At 39.6% G+C, this 18,104-nt stretch overlaps 1 protein-coding gene across 1 annotated transcript; it reads right to left on the minus strand.

Moving 5' to 3' along the window:
• Nucleotides 1–1,005: 1,005 nt before the first annotated feature.
• Nucleotides 1,006–1,492, minus strand: LOC116096148 (histone H3.3-like). The gene has a single exon (XM_031377668.1). The coding sequence runs from the start codon at nucleotides 1,437–1,439 to the stop codon at nucleotides 1,029–1,031; it is 411 nt and encodes a 136-aa protein (XP_031233528.1). The 5' UTR covers nucleotides 1,440–1,492; the 3' UTR covers nucleotides 1,006–1,028.
• Nucleotides 1,493–18,104: the final 16,612 nt, after the last annotated feature.

Here is an 18,104-nt window from a genome sequence, read left to right on the forward strand (position 1 = left end):
AATTTTTCTGTTTCATGTATTCTCTATTGCCCTCACTTACTTTCTCTGATGGATCAAGTGAGATGCCTTACTAGATGCCAAGGTCAAGGAACTGAAAAAAGGAAGAAGGGAATCAGAGGAAGGATGAAACAGAGGAAATGAGGGAAGAATGAAGGAAAGTAACAGAACAGAAAATCTATGGACTCCTATCTTAAAAAAGAAAGATGATCCATGCTCGAAGAACAGAAAGCTATCTATGGCTTTGATAACAGCAATGGCTAAGAGCAATATGCACTATTATCAATGCAGGTATCTAGTATTCCTTAAAAATAGAATCCTAAGATTCTACTAGAAAGAGTCTAGTAGTAGTAGTAGTTGTTGTTGTAACAGTATTAGTGTATCTGTGCATGTGTGTGTACGTGTGCCTGTACATGAGTGGGTATGTATATGCACTAGTGTGCCTATGGAAGTCAGAGGAAAACTTTCAGGAATAAATTCTCTCCTTCCTCTGGTTGAAGTAGTTTCCTCTTGTTGTTTCTGCTTCTCTGTGTACTTGCAACAAGTTGGCCATGAGTTTGTGGGCTATTCTTCTGTTATCTGTCTCCCATATCATGGAAGTAGTGAAGGAAATATAAATAGAACCCAACATTTACATCTTTTTTACATGTATTTCTGGACTTGAGCCATGGTCACCAGGTATGTTCAGCAAGCACATTTACCTGCTTAGACATCTAGTGGAACATTTTTTTTTCCAGAAAATTTTAACAGGTTTATTTATAATTGTTATAAAGTTGAACTGTTGAAATGTGTTCACTGAAACATTTTGCTTGCATTAATGCTTTACATCTTGCATTTATATTAAAAATTCACACACAAATGAACATGGAGAAACTGCCAATACCTGATTCTGTCCCCTATGTTTCCAATCATATACTTAGGTACCTTTGACCCCATGGAAAAAATATCTAACATTCAGAACTACTGATTACAGGAAGAAGAGGAAAAAAAATTTTTTTTGAGAATGAAATGTTTCCCCTTATAGTGGACTTTTAAGCACGTTCTCCGCGTATGCGGCGTGCTAGCTGGATATCTTTTGGCATAATTGTTACACGTTTGGCATGGATAGCACACAGGTTGGTATCTTCAAAAAGGCCAACCAGATAGGCCTCACTTGCCTCCTGCAAAGCACCAATAGCTGCACTCTGGAAGCGCAGATCTGTTTTGAAGTCCTGAGCAATTTCTCGCACCAGACGCTGAAAGGGGAGCTTGTGAATCACAAGTTCAGTAGACTTCTGATAGCGTCTGATTTCACGGAGTGCCACAGTACCAGGCCTGTAACTATGAGGTTTCTTCACCCCTCCAGTAGAGGGCGCACTCTTGAGAGCGGCTTTTGTAGCCAGTTGTTTCCTGGGTGCTTTACCACCGGTGGATTTGCGGGCAGTCTGCTTTGTATGAGCCATGGTATGGGCACCTCCTTACTTACCCCCCTTCTGCTTCGGCTGGAGCTCGGCGAGCGAGAGGCGGCGCTGGCGTGAGAGAGGCGGCGTGGCGAAGGCTGCGAACACAGAACATTTTTTAATTGTCATTTAAAATGTAGATATGCAAATAAACCATTTAATAATTTAAAATGATAAAAAGAATTATTTTAAAATAATTCTTTAATGTACATATACATTTTATTATTTATTAAAAACAAAAGCAAGTTTGTCCATTAACAAAATACATGTATATTATTTTCATAAAAAGAATAAAATTGTGGCTTAATATTTGCTGCTTTAGAATATATAGCATCTTAAATGCTTCTTACTTCAGCTGATCAATACTTTGATTTTACAATTCTGAGGATGCTATTTTGTATAAATACTTGAGACAAAATTGCTGAAGTAGGTTTAGAACTATTTAGAAATTCTGTCCTAATCCCAAGAAAATGTTCTGCTAATAATTCTCTTGAAATCTAGATCAGTGCATTAAACAAAAGTTTTTTTTTTTTAAATCAGACATTCTAACACAATATAATCCAAAAATATACTAATTTCCCACTTCCACGTTGAGGAATGATGATGGGAAAATATTATTTTTATAAGAGTAGAAAACTTTTGTCTGTACACTAAAAACATGGTAATGCACAGTGTTTGATATATATTAGTTTGAGTCTGGTCTCAGATGGTTTATACTAGGTAGTATTTCCTAACACTGTGTGACATGATGGCATGTGTAATACTCATTCATATTCTAAATCAAAGCCACCATGAATTCACATAGCACAACGGGATTGAATGCTACCAGAACACCTTGGGATAATTAAGCATCTTGAATTAGTTTTTTGTCACTATATATTCAGAAGCACTTTATAGTGTTCTACAATTTTGGGGTACCAAATACACTCAGTTATAGGAACTTATACACTATTGGGGAGGAGAGGGGAGAAGAGGAGGAAGAGAAGTGGGAGGAGACAACAGAGGAACTGAGACCAAAAGGAATGGTCCTCTGGACTAAAATCTTTCTTTCTGGACCTTCTCCTTTGGAAGAATTTTGTCTGACCCTCAAGGGAAATTGAGCTGTCCCAGAAAGCTAGTCCTTGGGTAAGTAGGGGAGCTGACAAATGGTCAGCATACATGTCTCCTGCCGAGTTGGTAGATAGAGTTCAGAATTTTCATATCTACTGCCAAACCTGAAAACCCATCTCATTTCCTAGATGGGAAAGAACAAAGTAAGTTCCAATGAAGCACTGTCCTTCCTTCTGGTTCATACCATTTAAACATATGGTCAAGATTCAACCAACCAGACAATCATTTTTAGAATGTATGAATTTCATAGTGCCACAGAGGATACTAAAAGTTTATCACTAAGACAACTTTAAGGCCAATAAGGACGTAATAATCATCAGAGAAAATTAAAAAAAATAATAATAAGCTACAAGAGAAGAATGAGGCCAGCTTTTGAGAAAACACTCTCCATCTGGGGAATGTCTACAGAAGTACAAGAAGCCTACCTCTGCAGTTTAATTATCTGTGAGATACTTTTTTTCTAACATATTCTAAACTGCTCTCTACCTGGAATTATTTCTCATGCTTATTATGAGGTAAAGGTCAAGTTTTGAAAATTGCTTTTTTTTTAATGGAACCACATGAAGTGTGTGTGTGGTGTGTGTGTGTGTGTGTGTGTGTGTGTGTGTGTGTGTGTGTGTATGTGTAAGTTTGTGTGTCTGAGTGTGATTATAAGGATTGGCAGATCAACAAATCCATCTCCTGGTGAAACTATTGGAAACACACATTCTCAGGCCCAGATGCAGAAACTTCAAGTATTGGAATTTTAGCTTTGGTTCTTTGTAAGTCTGTACCTTTCTCCATCATCAGTGGGTAGCCAGGTTTAAGAATCATGAGCCTAATAGGTAAAAATTCAGTCCTCAAATTAAGATCGACAGACCTGAGATCTTTAAACAGAAGTCTTTCCTGGGGGGTGCTTTGGGACTGCTATATGATGGTGGTGAGAATGGGAGACAGGATTCACAAAAAGGCATGGTAACTAGAAGAAACATGGTACCTAGAACTCACCTCCCAGTTTTAACCAAATCACCTTACTATTATCCTGTTTGCTCACTATGTCTTTAGGGAAGAAGGCTAACCTAACTTTAAAAGGCTTGAGAGCAGCTAATCTTGATGAACTTTATTTTATTTAATCATTAAATAGTTACTGAGGTCTCTAGTACATGCCAGTCTGTGTGAAAAGTCAAAGTTAAATCAGACATTTGCCTCTTTCCTGAGACCCCACAGATGGGAGAAAAAAAATGAATCATTCATAGTCACTGAATACTTGCATCAACATAAAAATGAGAACATGGTCTACCATTTCATAAGTATGTAAGAACTCTCTAGTTGTAAGGAGAAAGGGAGACAATGAAAGTAATAAAATATGCAAAAGCATAAAGGAAGAAAAATAGAGGGATCAAGCATCTGAATGTAGTTCAGGTTTAGCAAGGCCTCTGGCTGGTTGAATCTCAGAACAAGCTTTACCTTATCTGTAGGTTTCAGTGCCTCCTCAGACCAAAGACAAGGTTATGTTAATAAAAGACTTCCAAAAATAAAATAATCTCCAGGTTTAAAAAATACATATTAATCACTAGAAAGTAAATTTCACCTCCTTGGGGACCTTTTGTCTATGTCTAGGGACATTTTTGGTTGTTACAGCTTTGGTATCAGTGATGATTCTATTATGGGGACTAGGTAAGGGTGCTAAAAAGCACCCTACAGTTGACAGGACACCCAGAATTTTGCAATGAAGAATTATTCACACAAGCTAACAGTAGAATGCAGGAAAATCCTACCCTGAAGCTACAGAAATATAGACCAAGCATTTGCCAGGACTTTCAAGATTTCTGGTATACTGACTCTTATGAGGAATTGTCAAAAAACAACTTGTTAGGGAAGAGAATGGAAGTTTATAAAACAAGACTGCTTTATCCCCATAGTGATCTCTCAAGTCAAACTGTGCCAAGACTTTGGAGATCACATACCGAAGCTAAAATGATAACCTAAGCCCCTCACTGTCTATGATATGTCCAGAGAATCAACCTAGTCAATAGGAAAAGCCTGGTTTCCTTGCATCACAGGGTTTGACAAGTTCTAATTCCTATCCTTTCCTTTATCTCCCTTCCTCAGACAACTATCACATATTTCCTTTTATGTTCTCTTAAATTCTTTGGTGGTATTTTTATCTCCATTTATCCCTGGTAGTCAGGCACACAAACCAGTATACATAAGATCCAACCTCCAAGAGAACTGTCAAATTAAGCCAAAAGATAATCTGTCCACCATACAGCTTCAGTATATTAAAGAGAAGGGTGGCCGTGACTCACAGGGTTGATCTTTAGTTCAAGTTATAGCCACAACTATGAGCATAGTGATCTTGACAGACTCACTTCTGCTTCTGAGTTTCAGTGTCCTCATCTGTAAATAGAAGTTTATCGAGTTCCCTTTTCAAAGGGCTTTGTAGATAAAAATGCATATGAAATTCTCATCACAACATAGGGATATGATGATGGGGCAGTGACTACAACATGGAAAATTAATCCCTTCCCAAGTTTTTAGTGTGGATCCCATAGCTGAATATCATTCAAGTGATATCTCCTACCCCACATCCCCAACATTTCTGTCTCTGTAGAGAAGTTCATCTGCAAATGAACTCCATGGGGGAAGATAGTCCTTTTTGCCCTCTACCTAATGAACTCATTGCTGTCTTGGAAATAAGCAATCATTGAGATCTTGAGGTGTAAAAACACTCTTGGGATTACTTATGTGAGGCTATCACCCATTAAAGAAGAAGGTCCTCTTGATAAGTGATGTTACACATTCCTTTCCATGTCTTCCCACCCCTTGGACACAGTAACGCCAGCCCAGATTAAGGAAATTGTAGAGCTGGAGCTATGCCAAATCCATCTCTTAGCTCATCTACTTTCCTACAGTCTATCAGACTCCTCCATCTCTCCTGGGGATGATTGGCACAAGTCTTTACCCCTGGTTAACCATCTGCTTCACAGCCCTTCTCTCCTGCCAATCCCTAATCTATCCTACCAAGCTTTAAAATGTGTCACCAACAACCACCACTTTAATAGTTCCCATACTTAAAACACGTGCATCTGGCTCCAGATGGAAATTTGCAAAGAAAAGCTATCCAGCCTATTATTCCCAAATTCCACATTTATTCAGTTTTTTAAAAATCAATGTATTAAACCTTAACCATAAAAGTGCTGGGCCCCATGCTAGACATTAAGGATACAGGAATGAGCATGCAGGCAGGCTGCTGACTTGAGGGCACTTGTTACTGCTGTGACAAGGAGTGAGGAGGGAAGAGTTCAAAACAGAACCTACAGGAGACTTGGAGCCTGGGGACAGAAAGAGCTTTGCAACAAATTAGACTAAGTAAACTGATACCCAGAAGATGAGTGTGGATTAAGCAGGTATGTTAGCTGACTTTGTACTGCAGTGACATAGTGCCTGACAAAACAGCTTAAATGGAGGAAAACTTTATTTAAACTAATGGTTCAGAGTTTCCAGTTCATCCTCGTCTGCCTGCTGCTTTACTTATAGATGACACAGGGCACTGTGGTTGAATGAGCATTCAGCTAAGGGTACTCAGATCAAAGCAGACAGGAAAAAAATGAGAGACAAACAAATTTGGTGTCAGGTAAGACTTGGTAGAACTAAAGAAACACCCTCAGTGTCCTTCCTTCTCCGGATAGGCTTTACCTTTTGAAGTTTCCAGAAACTTCCCAAAATAGCATCACCTGCTGGGAGCCAAGTATTCAACACATGAGCCTATGGGTGAGCACCTCAAATTAAAAACATAAAGGGTAGAGAAAGAGGGTTAAACCAAAAGGACAAACTATTGAGTTCCAGAGTTAAGAGTGAGCATCTTGAATGGGTGGAATGAAAAATCCATGTTGAAATGGAGAAGGATGAGAAAAAGATAAGAGCAGAGAAGGATTCAAGGACAGAGCATGAGGTTTTTCCTATGCCCAATGACAAGACATATATATTGTGCTCAATCCAGTATGGTTCTATGTACTCAAGCTTCACTTAGGAACATGGGTAAGGGAAGAGAGAGGATGTCAACATACCATAAAACAGAGCCAACTGATCTCTCTGCTAGCAGAATAAGCCTATTCTTAAAGCTAAGATTCAAATTTGGGTCAATTTCAGGACCCAGCAAAGGAAGGGATACATATCTGATTTTGTCCAGAGAACTAGCCTCTCTCATAATGCTGAGCAGAGGGATGCCCAGTAAGCCGTGGGTGGAAGAGGGCAAACGGTATGGCCGCATGGCAGAATCACCAGCACATGCAAGATAACATGTGGGTAAACTGAAGCAGAGGATCATTGCTTGGGGAATGTTTATCAGGGGTAGGATTTGATGGACAGGAAAGGAGAAGAATATGTTTCAGACAGGATATGTATTGAAAAAAGGTACAGAACAGTGAAGCATCAGGAATAAGTTGGGGTTATGGTGCTCAGAGAGCAGTGGAAGATTTATGCTCAGAAGAAGTGGCAGTTAGGTAGGTAGACAGGTGGCTTATGAATATGGGAATTCCTGAAATCATAAGGACTTATGGGACAACCTACAATGAAAAATGGAGTTATAGATTAGGAGAAAGGAAGAGCCATGAGGGACAGTGAGTTTTGAAAGTAGTAGGCTAAATATTGGTAATGTAAAGAGAACAAAGGGAGAGAGAAGCAGAAGTGTCCAGTGTCATCCAGAAAGAATGCTCAGGGGATCAAGAGTAGTTCAAAGGGTTACACTGCCTTAGGTAAGAGAAAGCAAAATGCAGACAGCAAATTGACTAAAGGTAAAATTCAAGTTGTGAGTGTGTGTGTGTGTGTGTGTGTGTGTGTGTGTGTGTGTGTGTGTGCATGTTTGGGTTTGTAAATGCATCATATATGCAAGAATTTGCTGTCTCCTGTGAGCACATGCATATGGAGGCCAAGTCTGAACCTTGCAAACTGTTACTCAGGAACCATCCAGCCTGTTTTTTGAGACAGTCTCTGAGTCTTTGAGACCTGGGCCTCACAGATTAGGGTAAAATGACTGGATAATGGACCCTAAGGATCTGTCTGGCTCTGCAGTTCTGGGATGACAAATTGACCACTACACCTGGCTTTTTAACATGGATATTTAGGCTTGGACTCTGGTCCTTAGGCTTATACAGCAAACAGTTTATAGACTGAGCTATCTTCCTGTCTGCTGGGAACCAATATTTATGTATATACTAATCCCAATCAATCCTCAAACATTAGGAATGGATTATTTCTAATATGGCTATCCAAATTCCAGACACTAAATGACCCATATTAAAAGGATCCAAACTGGATCCAGGAACTATAGCCTGCAGGGCCCAAATGAGGCCAAATAAAAAGAATCTTTAGTTGTTGAATGGTTGGAAAAATCAAGAGAATAATATTTTGTGACACATGAAATTTAAATTTCAGCATCTGTAACTATAGTTTCACATAGCCATGATGTGATTAGAAATTGCCTATTGCTGCTTTCCAGCTCTGATATGGGATCTGAATAGCTTTCATGAGACTGTGTGGACCACTATTCCATGTGGAAGAAACTATACATATGCTGTTCATGGAGAGTGTCTGCTCTTGAACCCAGTCTTTTGAGTATAAGGTGTTACTCTTTGTTTATTGCTATTCTGTCATACGGTCAAGTTCAAATATATAACACAATTTCCAAGTTCAAGTCTGAGTTTAGTGTGACCAAAATCTAATTGTGTGGCTTACTTACTATTGAATCATTTTTGTGAGGAGTGAGTATGCTTTGGGTGGAGAGGGGGTTTGATTTCTGTGTTTCCCTTCACTGCAAGTATGTATCTTGCAGACAAACTGTGACAAAGGGTTTGATGGAGGGAAGGAGTGGCAGGGGTCCTAGGTTCTACTAACCAGCAGGAGGTGTGGCAAAAGGTGCAGCCCTGCAGAGTGAAGGGACTTGTAAGTGGAATACATGAATGGAGGCTGAGTTTCATCCTAACACACTGTCTGGAGAGAGCTAACACACTGCAAGAGATGAGAAACAACTGTGGTCAGCCTGGCCTGGGAGGCCTGGTGCCAATTCAATTTTCACAGCAGCCCACCTCCATCTGGAATGAAAATTCTTTTCTTAATGCTCTTATTAAATCCTAATCTTAATCGTATTCATCATTATTAAGGCTTGAAATTGTCTGGAATATTTAAATAGGGCCAAGTTGATAGTCAGAGAGACAGATTTTAAAGGGACAGCTAGAATTCTCTTCGTGGACCCCACCAAATAATCACTGGAGATTCAGTGCCTGATAGAAACCAAGGTTTCTGAAGTGAGCAATTCGAAACAGCGTCACAGGGGAGGGGGTTGCCAATTACACTTTGCCAGGATAATATTAGTCTTTCTTTCAAAGTCTCCTGAAAAACTTATCAGGGAAGGGGAGAGGCATAAAGGGGAAGATGAATTAAGGGTTTAAATCTACCCAAGGACTTGGAGGGATATTGAAAGCAAATAACTATGGGCCTCGCTCCTTTCAACTCCAAAACAATGTCCATTAAATAACTCCAATGCCTCGGTCCCTGTCGCCAAGAATCTCATTTCTAGCTGTCCCCAGAAGGTCACATGTACTGGCCCAGCTCTTATCTCTTGATACAGGGCAGGCCATCACCACAGCTTTTAGAACTATATGCTGACGAAGAAACAAAGGTCTTTTCTTTCTTTCTTTTTTCTTTGCTAAATGAAAAATTTAACTCAAGATGACAGGCTTCCCTTTTTGTTCCCTCATCCATCTGACAGGCAGTGGGTAAGTGTGACTTCATCAGTGATTTACTTTTTTGGCCCAAACATGTTCCATACACTTCATAGACTTTGTTCAATTTAATTCTGGCAAGTGTGTTATGGGGCAAGTCTCACAGTCTCTGTTTCATAGACGAGGCATCTTATGCCAGAAGAAAAATATATTAACCATGGTCACCCCACCGGATTTGAACTCTGAGCATAGGCCCATTTTCTTTCCTTTCATGTTTCACTGGCTTACCAGACTCCTCAGAGAGAGCATGGTATAGGAAAAAACTGTAGATAAGCTGCCGGCAAGAGATCATTGAGGAAAAGGAATTTTTGTTATAATATCCATATTATCAAGTTTGAACCTTGAATACTAAAACAATCTATTTAACCTTTACTCTGGATAATGCATACATTAGATGGGGGAGACCTATATACTATCATAAAAATGTGGGAATTTGAAACCCGCCGACATAAAATCAAATAGCCCAGCCATAAAAGGCATCGCTTTTATGTGATTATCTTGCCAATATCTTCGTGTTGCTAAACTAAATCAAACTACAATTTTCCCCACATGCCCTGAATTTAATGGGAGCCATTAATGGGCCTGATTCCTTATAGATCTCCCTGTAATAGGAACATCGCCTCTTATGACCTGGCCGATTAAAATGAAGCTGCTATGCTATCTTCTTTCAGGTTGTCTTGAGTATGTTGAAGAGTGGCCCTGCTTAAAATTCCAAAGTTGTTGATACTCAAACTGGCATTCACAACCTTCCTAAAATACCCAGTATCAATATATCTTTCTGGAACTTTCTCCAACTGTTTCTATGTATCATCTCTTCCCAAAATCCAGTAGTATCAGAAGGGAAAGAGGGGTTTTTTTTTAGAGTATCTATTCCAGGAATAACAAAAAAAGTTGGAATCATATCTTAACGCTGGCACTTTGGAGTACTAAGTCAGAGGGTTCTGAAGCTAACTAAAGTGTCCTCCATGCTGTGAGTTGGTTGAATATAATCCTACCCTCCACAATCCTTCCTCTTCTGAGGAAATTTTAACTCCACTCCACATGTGGTAACCTCTTCTAAGACCCAGAGATCATCTAGACATTTCCAAGGTCACAAAATTTACAAACAACATCCCTGAATCATGAAACCTGGTTGAATAGAAAATCGTATATTACCCAGAACAAGGAAATGATGATTTACAAGAGGCAGAAGGCAGCTCCCACCACATCAGTGTAAATCCAAAATCCCACAAGTCAACAAAGACCTACAACCAAAACCCTTAGTCAATCTTTGGAAGTTTTTTATTTCTTCACTCTACTTTTACATTTTCTCTATTGTTGTACCAGAGAAAAACATCCTTTTACTGATTGCAAATCCTCCTGCAAAAAGATAATGAATTTTGTATTTTTTGGATAGTGTAAATTTTCCCCAGAAAGAACCCTACACTTGCTTCCAGCTATCAGAAACTGGTACCTCTTGATCATTGAGTCTACTCCCAGAAAGCAATTACAGTGAGGAGAGAGAAAACAGAGAGGCAGCATACCAACTGCTTAATATTGCACTCCCCCACCCCATCTTATTTCTGGTTTCTTCACATCCTCCTTACATCCTCATTACCTTCATAACAATACCCCCTTGCAACACACAGAAAGAGGGGAAAAGAAGGAGAGGGAGAGGGAGAGACACAGAGAGAGAGAGGAAGAGGGAGAGGGATGGGGGAGAGGGGAAAAAGAGGGAGGGGGAGGTAGAGGAGAAGGGAGAGGGATAGAGAGAGAGAGAGAGAGAGAGAGAGAGAGAGAGAGAGAGAGAGAGAGAGAGAGAGAGAGAGATGAGTTCTTGGCATGGCTCTAAGTTCCTGTATCAGTCTGCTCATTCAGAGAAACCTTCCAACTTTATATTTTCTCTATTCCTCTCCATCATCCATCAGCCTTGACTTAGAAGGACAAATAACACTATCAAGGCATTGTTTCTTAATAGGTTAATAAACTTTTCTTACAGGTTATTAACAATGTGCTTTCCTCCTATTTTCATCAGTAAATAATACAGAAAGGCTGGTTGTATAACCAGAGATTTCTACCCTGTCATGATACTGTATGATGCCACACTTAGTCGCTATTATCAGTTACTTGTCAGTACATACCTGCCTCTCTGACTTGAGTTATAATCACAGTTCCTCATGTGCCCTATCTATCTACTGACCCTGTTTAATCTTCAAGATCTGGACCCCTGATCTCTATCTCTGAGACACTGTCTCCAACCCTCCTGACTCAATGAATCCCAGTGATATCTATATGAGTCACTATTCACCCAAGATAGTAGAAGTGAGGGCACAAACTCTGAGAACAGATACTGGGGGTGCATACTTTCTCTATGCTCTCATGCAGCTGTCAGATTTTCAGAAAACTACTTATTCTCTCTCTACTTTCAACTACACAGCCAAAACTAGAAAAAAAAGTTGCACGAAAATCACAGAATTCTTGTGAAGACAAAAAGAATTAATGCACCCACAGTTTCATAATGTACCACACGACACAGATTGAGTACTCAGCAAGTATTTGCAATTGCCTACCTCTTGCAAGTTAGTAATATAATAACAGTATATCTACTTAGCTTCTATATGGAACTGCAAATTGATTGAGGTCTGGGATTTGATCTTAGTCATCTTTAAACTCCTTGGCCATCTAATGCAGTACTTGTTACCTAGGTGCTAATGAATATTTAATGAATGACTAAAGAAATGATTAAATCCTTTTGAAACCTTCCATAAGTCAGAAATGAGAGTCATTTTCCATCGTTCTCTGCTGTCCGTGGCATGTCCTGGTTCAAGAGGACTTGTGCGAAATGTTCCTTGGCTGTCACTCCAAGTCAGAAGAGACAGTATATCTATGTGGCATCCAAACTCATGTTTCCCCTCCACTACTCTAATAACCTCTCACTAACCCAAAAGATTAAAATTCCATTTCTCTTGATGTTATCTTTGAGTGGCAAACAGCATTAAGCTTTTCCCCCTTCCTCCCTTCCCCCTTGAGTTCCTAATGAAGCAGAAGACAGCATGACTGTTTTATGTACCTATTTGTCGGAAGTAATGGTGTCAGCAGAGACAGGCTCACCCCTCCAAAGAGTGTTTGCCTGAGAATTGGTGCAGAACAACATCAGCAAGTTGCTCAGTGTTATTAGGCAAGATGCACTCACAGATATCACCACCTTACAATGATGACTCTCTATCACTATTTTCTTTAAACAGATGTGTGTTTCCTTTAGTGCACTTGAAGTTGACTAGTGACAGTTTCAATCATGTATTAATTATCCATTCATTGTGTATCTAGAACATCTGAATTGTGCAACTTTGGAGACATCGTATTATTCTCTACAGAATGATTGTTTACTTGGGAATGTTGATGCTTTATTTTATGAATTTGACAGGATCTAGGATCACTTTGGAGACAAATCTCTATACAGGTCTCCAAGGGAGTGTCTAGATTAATTGGTGAGGGAAGTGTTACTTTAAATGTATGTGTCATGGGCTGGAGTCTCAAAGCATATTGAACACCAGTGTCTGTCTCTCCCCTCCCCCTCCCTCTCAATACTCCCTTATCCCCATCCCCATCCCCATCCCTGCTTTTTGACTGAAGATAATAATGTGATGAGCTGTCTCACACCTCTGCATACCTGATTTCTTCACTGTGATGGACTGAGTGCCTCATAGAAGTAAAAGTGAAAATAAAACCTTCCTCCATTAAATAGCTTTGTGTCAAGGTATTTTGTTACAGCAACTTAAAAAGTAACTAATACAGAAACCAGACTTTCAGACATGGTAGGTCTCCAGGAAACATTGATAAGATGAATGACATGCAAGCCTCTACCTTCAAGAAGCTTGGACCGAAGTAGGGGAATTGGGCTTTCAAGCACATAAGTTATCAATATGTATGTCCTTGAGACAGGAGTACATTTAGGTTGGCAGAGATTTTAAAGGCCTGCTAAATGTCTGTATGTCAAGGAAGGGTTCTGGAAAGTAATAAGGTCTGATTTTAGTTTGGAAAGATATGCAAAAATATATTAAGGAGAATAGAACAGAAGATTTAGAGATAGGCACTGTACGATTCCAGGAGGAAAAAAAAAAAGTGAATATACAAAGACATCCACACATGAGAGAGCATGGCCTTTTAGTATACAGCAAGCCACTAATGCATGATTAGAGCATTAGCTTTGAAAGTCTATGCAGCAGGGAGGCAGGTGTCAGGTAATGGGGGACCTGAATATTGTGGTCAGAAACTAAGATTTCATAATGGCTAATGGGAAGTCATGAGAGGAGGGAATTAGAGAACTAGATAATGACACTTGGATTGGATGATGAGGATCCTTTGTGTTTCTGTGTGCATTTTTCTGATGCTATGTCTGATTGCTCCACTTTTCTCTGCCTTAGCTGAGGCCTAGACTGGATGGGGTCCACTTAGATGCACAACCCAAAATGAAATCAATTCTGCTTAGCAAGTAGCTAAAGTAGTATTGTGTATCTGATCTGGAAGTCTGACATGAATCCCCCTAGCAGAGAAGCAAGTACATTTGCCGCAGCTTTTCGTACACAACAGTAGGCAGCAGTGGCTCAGGTAATTCTCCTGAGATTTTGGCAGGAGCTGACCAAAGCCTACCAATACTTACACCAAGTTCAAGGTGTCCAGCACTTCCTTCTTGTATTGTGAGAGGGGAAAAGCATGGCTGGGCAATGGCTTAGGGATAGACAGATGGATGGCCTCGAATGTCCATAGTGAGAGGCTCAGGAATCAATGAGGGTTGGAGCCCTGGGAGACACGGGAATGTAATGAGAAAGTCAGCTTTCTCAGATTCCTTTTCATCCCCATCCCTCAATGATATTCATTACATGGTTACTTTTCCTTCCCTAAATAAGTATCAAAGAAGTACTAGACCTAGTCTACATATTGATTGATATGGTCTCAGTTATTTATCATCTGTCAATTGTTTACTAGTATTTGTTTAATGTGATAAGATGAAATAGTGGTCCCTGAAGTTCCTTGGAGTCTGTAAGTATGTTGCCCTACATATTACATAAAGGTCAGATATGGTTAAGTCTTGAGATAGGGTCATTGCTCCAGACTCTAAATTAAAGCTCATGTCATCACCACAATCTTATAAAAAGCAAGTAGAAGGATCATAGAGTTAAAGAGGGAGACAAGAAAACAGGACTATGCAGGTGGTCCTGTTAGAAAGTGCCTTGCAAGCATAGGGTCTGTGTTTTATCTCCAGAACCAATGGTCATCTTTTAAAGCCAGGTATGGTGCCACACACTTGTAATTCTAGAAATACTGAGAAGACAGAGCCAAATGCATCCCTGAGACTACTAAGGCAGACAGCCGACACTAATTGGAGATTATCAGGCAGGAAGAAACCTGTCTCAACAAAAATGGGGTTGGGGAATAGGGGAATGGGACCTAAAGAAGCATAACCAATGTAATGTTGTGCTCTGACCTGCCCTCCGCCATGCATGCACCTGCACACATACATACACACACACTTACAAGAAAAAAAATCAAATAGCCACTCCCCTTGAGCATCCAGAATAAGCACAGTTCCACCTATGCCTTGATTTAGCCATTATACCTATATCTATAACATAAGTAGATTCCTTGCGGTCATATAAAAAGCAAGTAACAGAACAGATGTCCCCTGACAACACTATCAGTAAAGAAGGAACAACACTGGCAAATTCTCTGAGCAGTCAACAGCCTCCCTGAGAATACTGCATCCATTATTACAATCATGACAGCAACTTTAAAAGATAAGGCTTCCTATTTTACCCATGAATTTTTTTCTGACAATGAAATGGAGATTCTGTGTGATAAAGAAATGATGGGTGGTTTGATTCCAGATCCAGTTGTCTTTTATTTATAAGAGGAGACATTCAGCTGAATGCAAATTCTCACAGTGAGTGGAAGAGCAAGTGGCAGCCAGAGATTCTATGTGACACCGAGATGACCAGAACTTTCTAGAGAAGGAGTGGTAACTTTAAGAGTGCAATTTACCAAAGGAAGAAAATTTTAACTAAACCTCGAAAGAAGGTTTAAGTTGGCTGAAATGGAGTCATAGACTCCAGGATCTTTGTCACGATAAATCATTAAAACAGTGACACAAGGGGATTGAAAACATGTGAGGAAATAATGGTGTAATCATGCTGGGGATGAATATTGGTGATTCTGACTAATGCGTACAGAACAGAGTTTTCCTAATCAGCTTTTCCTCATAGTGCTGCTCATAGCTGATGGCTGAAAATAGTCCACTCCAAAATCTTTTGATTGCAAAGTGTTTTAAGAGGAAAGACGTGGGTGAGAGACTAATAAAAGCCAGGAATAGCTTGCATTTGTGTTTTCCCACAAAGACTTTCCTAGCCCAAACTTCCCCACAATGCTGTGGATTCATAGGCCTCCAATACTCTTCATTCAACTCATCTCCAAACATCTCTTGATCTACTGGGTGCTGCCACTGTGGATGCCTGCTACAAATATCTGCTCAATTCTCATTTAATACTGGTAAATACGTTCAAACTGGAAAAATTCTGAATATAAGCTGAAAATTAAAGGTAAAGAATCAAAGGGTAATAGTGCAGAAGATAAAAGCTCAGAGTGCTATTCGAGAGGACTGGAATTTGAGCCACAGATCCACCTCAGAAGACTCAGAAACTCAAGAAACTTCAGCTCCATGGAATCTAGTGTCTTCTTCTGAGCTCTACAGGCATGGTACTGACAAGAACACATTTAAACAATTATAAATGAAAATATATTTATAGTGATGGGTCAGCTGACATTTCTTGGGTACTTACTAGGTGTATTTCCATAATCTGAAGTAATTTTACCTTCATGACAATCTTATTTATTAAGTGGTATCTTTAATACCTAATTTATGCTTCTGTCTCTTATCTATGCATCCAAATGACTTATGTGTAAGTGAGCACTATATTTAAAACACATGCATTTAATGAAAGAATGATTTTTCTTCCCAATGCACCACTAGGATTAGTGATTTTTGAAGAATGGGTATGGAAATACATGGACAATACTTCAATTCAGCATGTTAGAGTTGAATAAATTAGAGTATGACAAACACTGTAACAATGTCCCCTGTAAAGAAATTGTAGTGTTCACAGGAAAGAACAATGTTAATCTGCAGACCACAAGACTTTGCACATGCCATTTACTAGGAGCACAGACATGCTCTCAATCATATTGCCTATGTTGGTTATATGCTTTTACCACTGAGCCCTGTGCCCTTATTTCATGCCACTTATACTTAACAATTAAATTGTCTGGATACTCTCTTTAATTTTCATCATAATAAAACTCTCAGATGATACAAGTTTTTCCATTCTGATGAGTTTGTCAGCTCAAGAATGGCCACAATAGATACTTGATAACTGTGTGTATGTGTGTGTGTGTCTGTGTGTGTGTGTGTGTCTGTGTGTGTGTGTGTGTGTGTGTGTATGAAGAGTGGCATTGTTACCATGCCACTTTAAAAACCACTGAGAAATAAGCTTGAGTCCTTACCCAGGACTAAACTTGTAGGAAACATACAAATATAGGACGGTAATGGCAGTATGAATTATCTCCATAGTTCTCTCCCTAACATAGGAAAGTTAGACCAAGGGCTGTAGCCCAGGGCTACCCACCCTGTTCCGTACAATACTCTAGCCATCTAGCACCTCTCTCCCTTTGCACCCTGCTCCTGGCTTAAATAGGAAACTAGCTCCTCAACTGTTTCACTATCTTTCTCTGCCCTTAGGGCTCCAGCCCTAGGTGTGGTAACAAATCACATTCTACCTTACCTACAGAGTCACTGCTCCTATTTTTCAAAGGTGCAGCTTCAAAGACGAAAATAACTTAAGAATATGAAAACTGAGACAGACCCATCCATATGTATGTAAGGAATTTCTGATCCAACACTCTAGTTTTACAAAGAGAACACCAAAGCCTATTTGGAGAAACTACTACAGGATCTCAAAAAAATCAACCTGTGTGGTCCATAGCACTGGAGGTCATCATTACCACCATTCCTTCAAAAGGAGTAACCAGAAACTCCAAGATAAAAGAATGGCATGATGGGTAATAAACCCCATTTGGGATGGATGCAAATCCAGATTACACGTTCTCATCAAACTTCAGTAACCTTACTATATAAATCCTATGGCCACACGTGACTAACAGGAATTGGAGAAATGGACAGAATTAGGGAACCAGGTGCAGGAGTGGCTAAGACTTCTGAAAATGTGATTCAGTAAATTCCCATTTACAGATGAGTTGCACCTCATAAAACAGAGATTGATGAAGAATAATAACAGCAGTGGCAACTAACATTTATGACATGTGTAATGTTTCACTCTAAAAATTTTACACACAAAAATTCTGGAGATGTAGCAACACTCTCTTATCTGAAATAAATCTTTGAATGCAGGATCAGCCCCATATGCAGAGAGAGAGAGAGAGAGAGAGAGAGAGAGAGAGAGAGAGAGAGAGAGAGAGAGAGAATACAGACAGACAGACAGACAGACAGACAGAGACTGAAACAGAGACACACAGACAGAGACACACAAAGTGAAACACAGAGGCCAAGGTGGTTTAAAAAAGTAGAGCCAGAGGATGATCACAGTTTCTGTTCTGTAACCTGATGGCCTACTATTACATTGCATTCCATGTAATGCTGAAATCTGCTATTCACAGAATTTTTAATACTTGTGTGTGAATTCATGAGAAACATTACTACTATCCCTCATCAAAATGTGGGGCAACTGAGTCATTGAGTGCTTATCTAAGT

Source organism: Mastomys coucha, unplaced genomic scaffold (assembly GCF_008632895.1).
Source record: "Mastomys coucha isolate ucsf_1 unplaced genomic scaffold, UCSF_Mcou_1 pScaffold18, whole genome shotgun sequence".
NCBI classification, from domain to species: domain Eukaryota; kingdom Metazoa; phylum Chordata; class Mammalia; order Rodentia; family Muridae; genus Mastomys; species Mastomys coucha.

Bases quoted from the DNA above. Each gene is read 5' to 3' on its own strand.
- LOC116096148 (XM_031377668.1), bottom strand. From the start codon at position 1,439: ATGGCTCATACAAAGCAGACTGCCCGCAAATCCACCGGTGGTAAAGCA.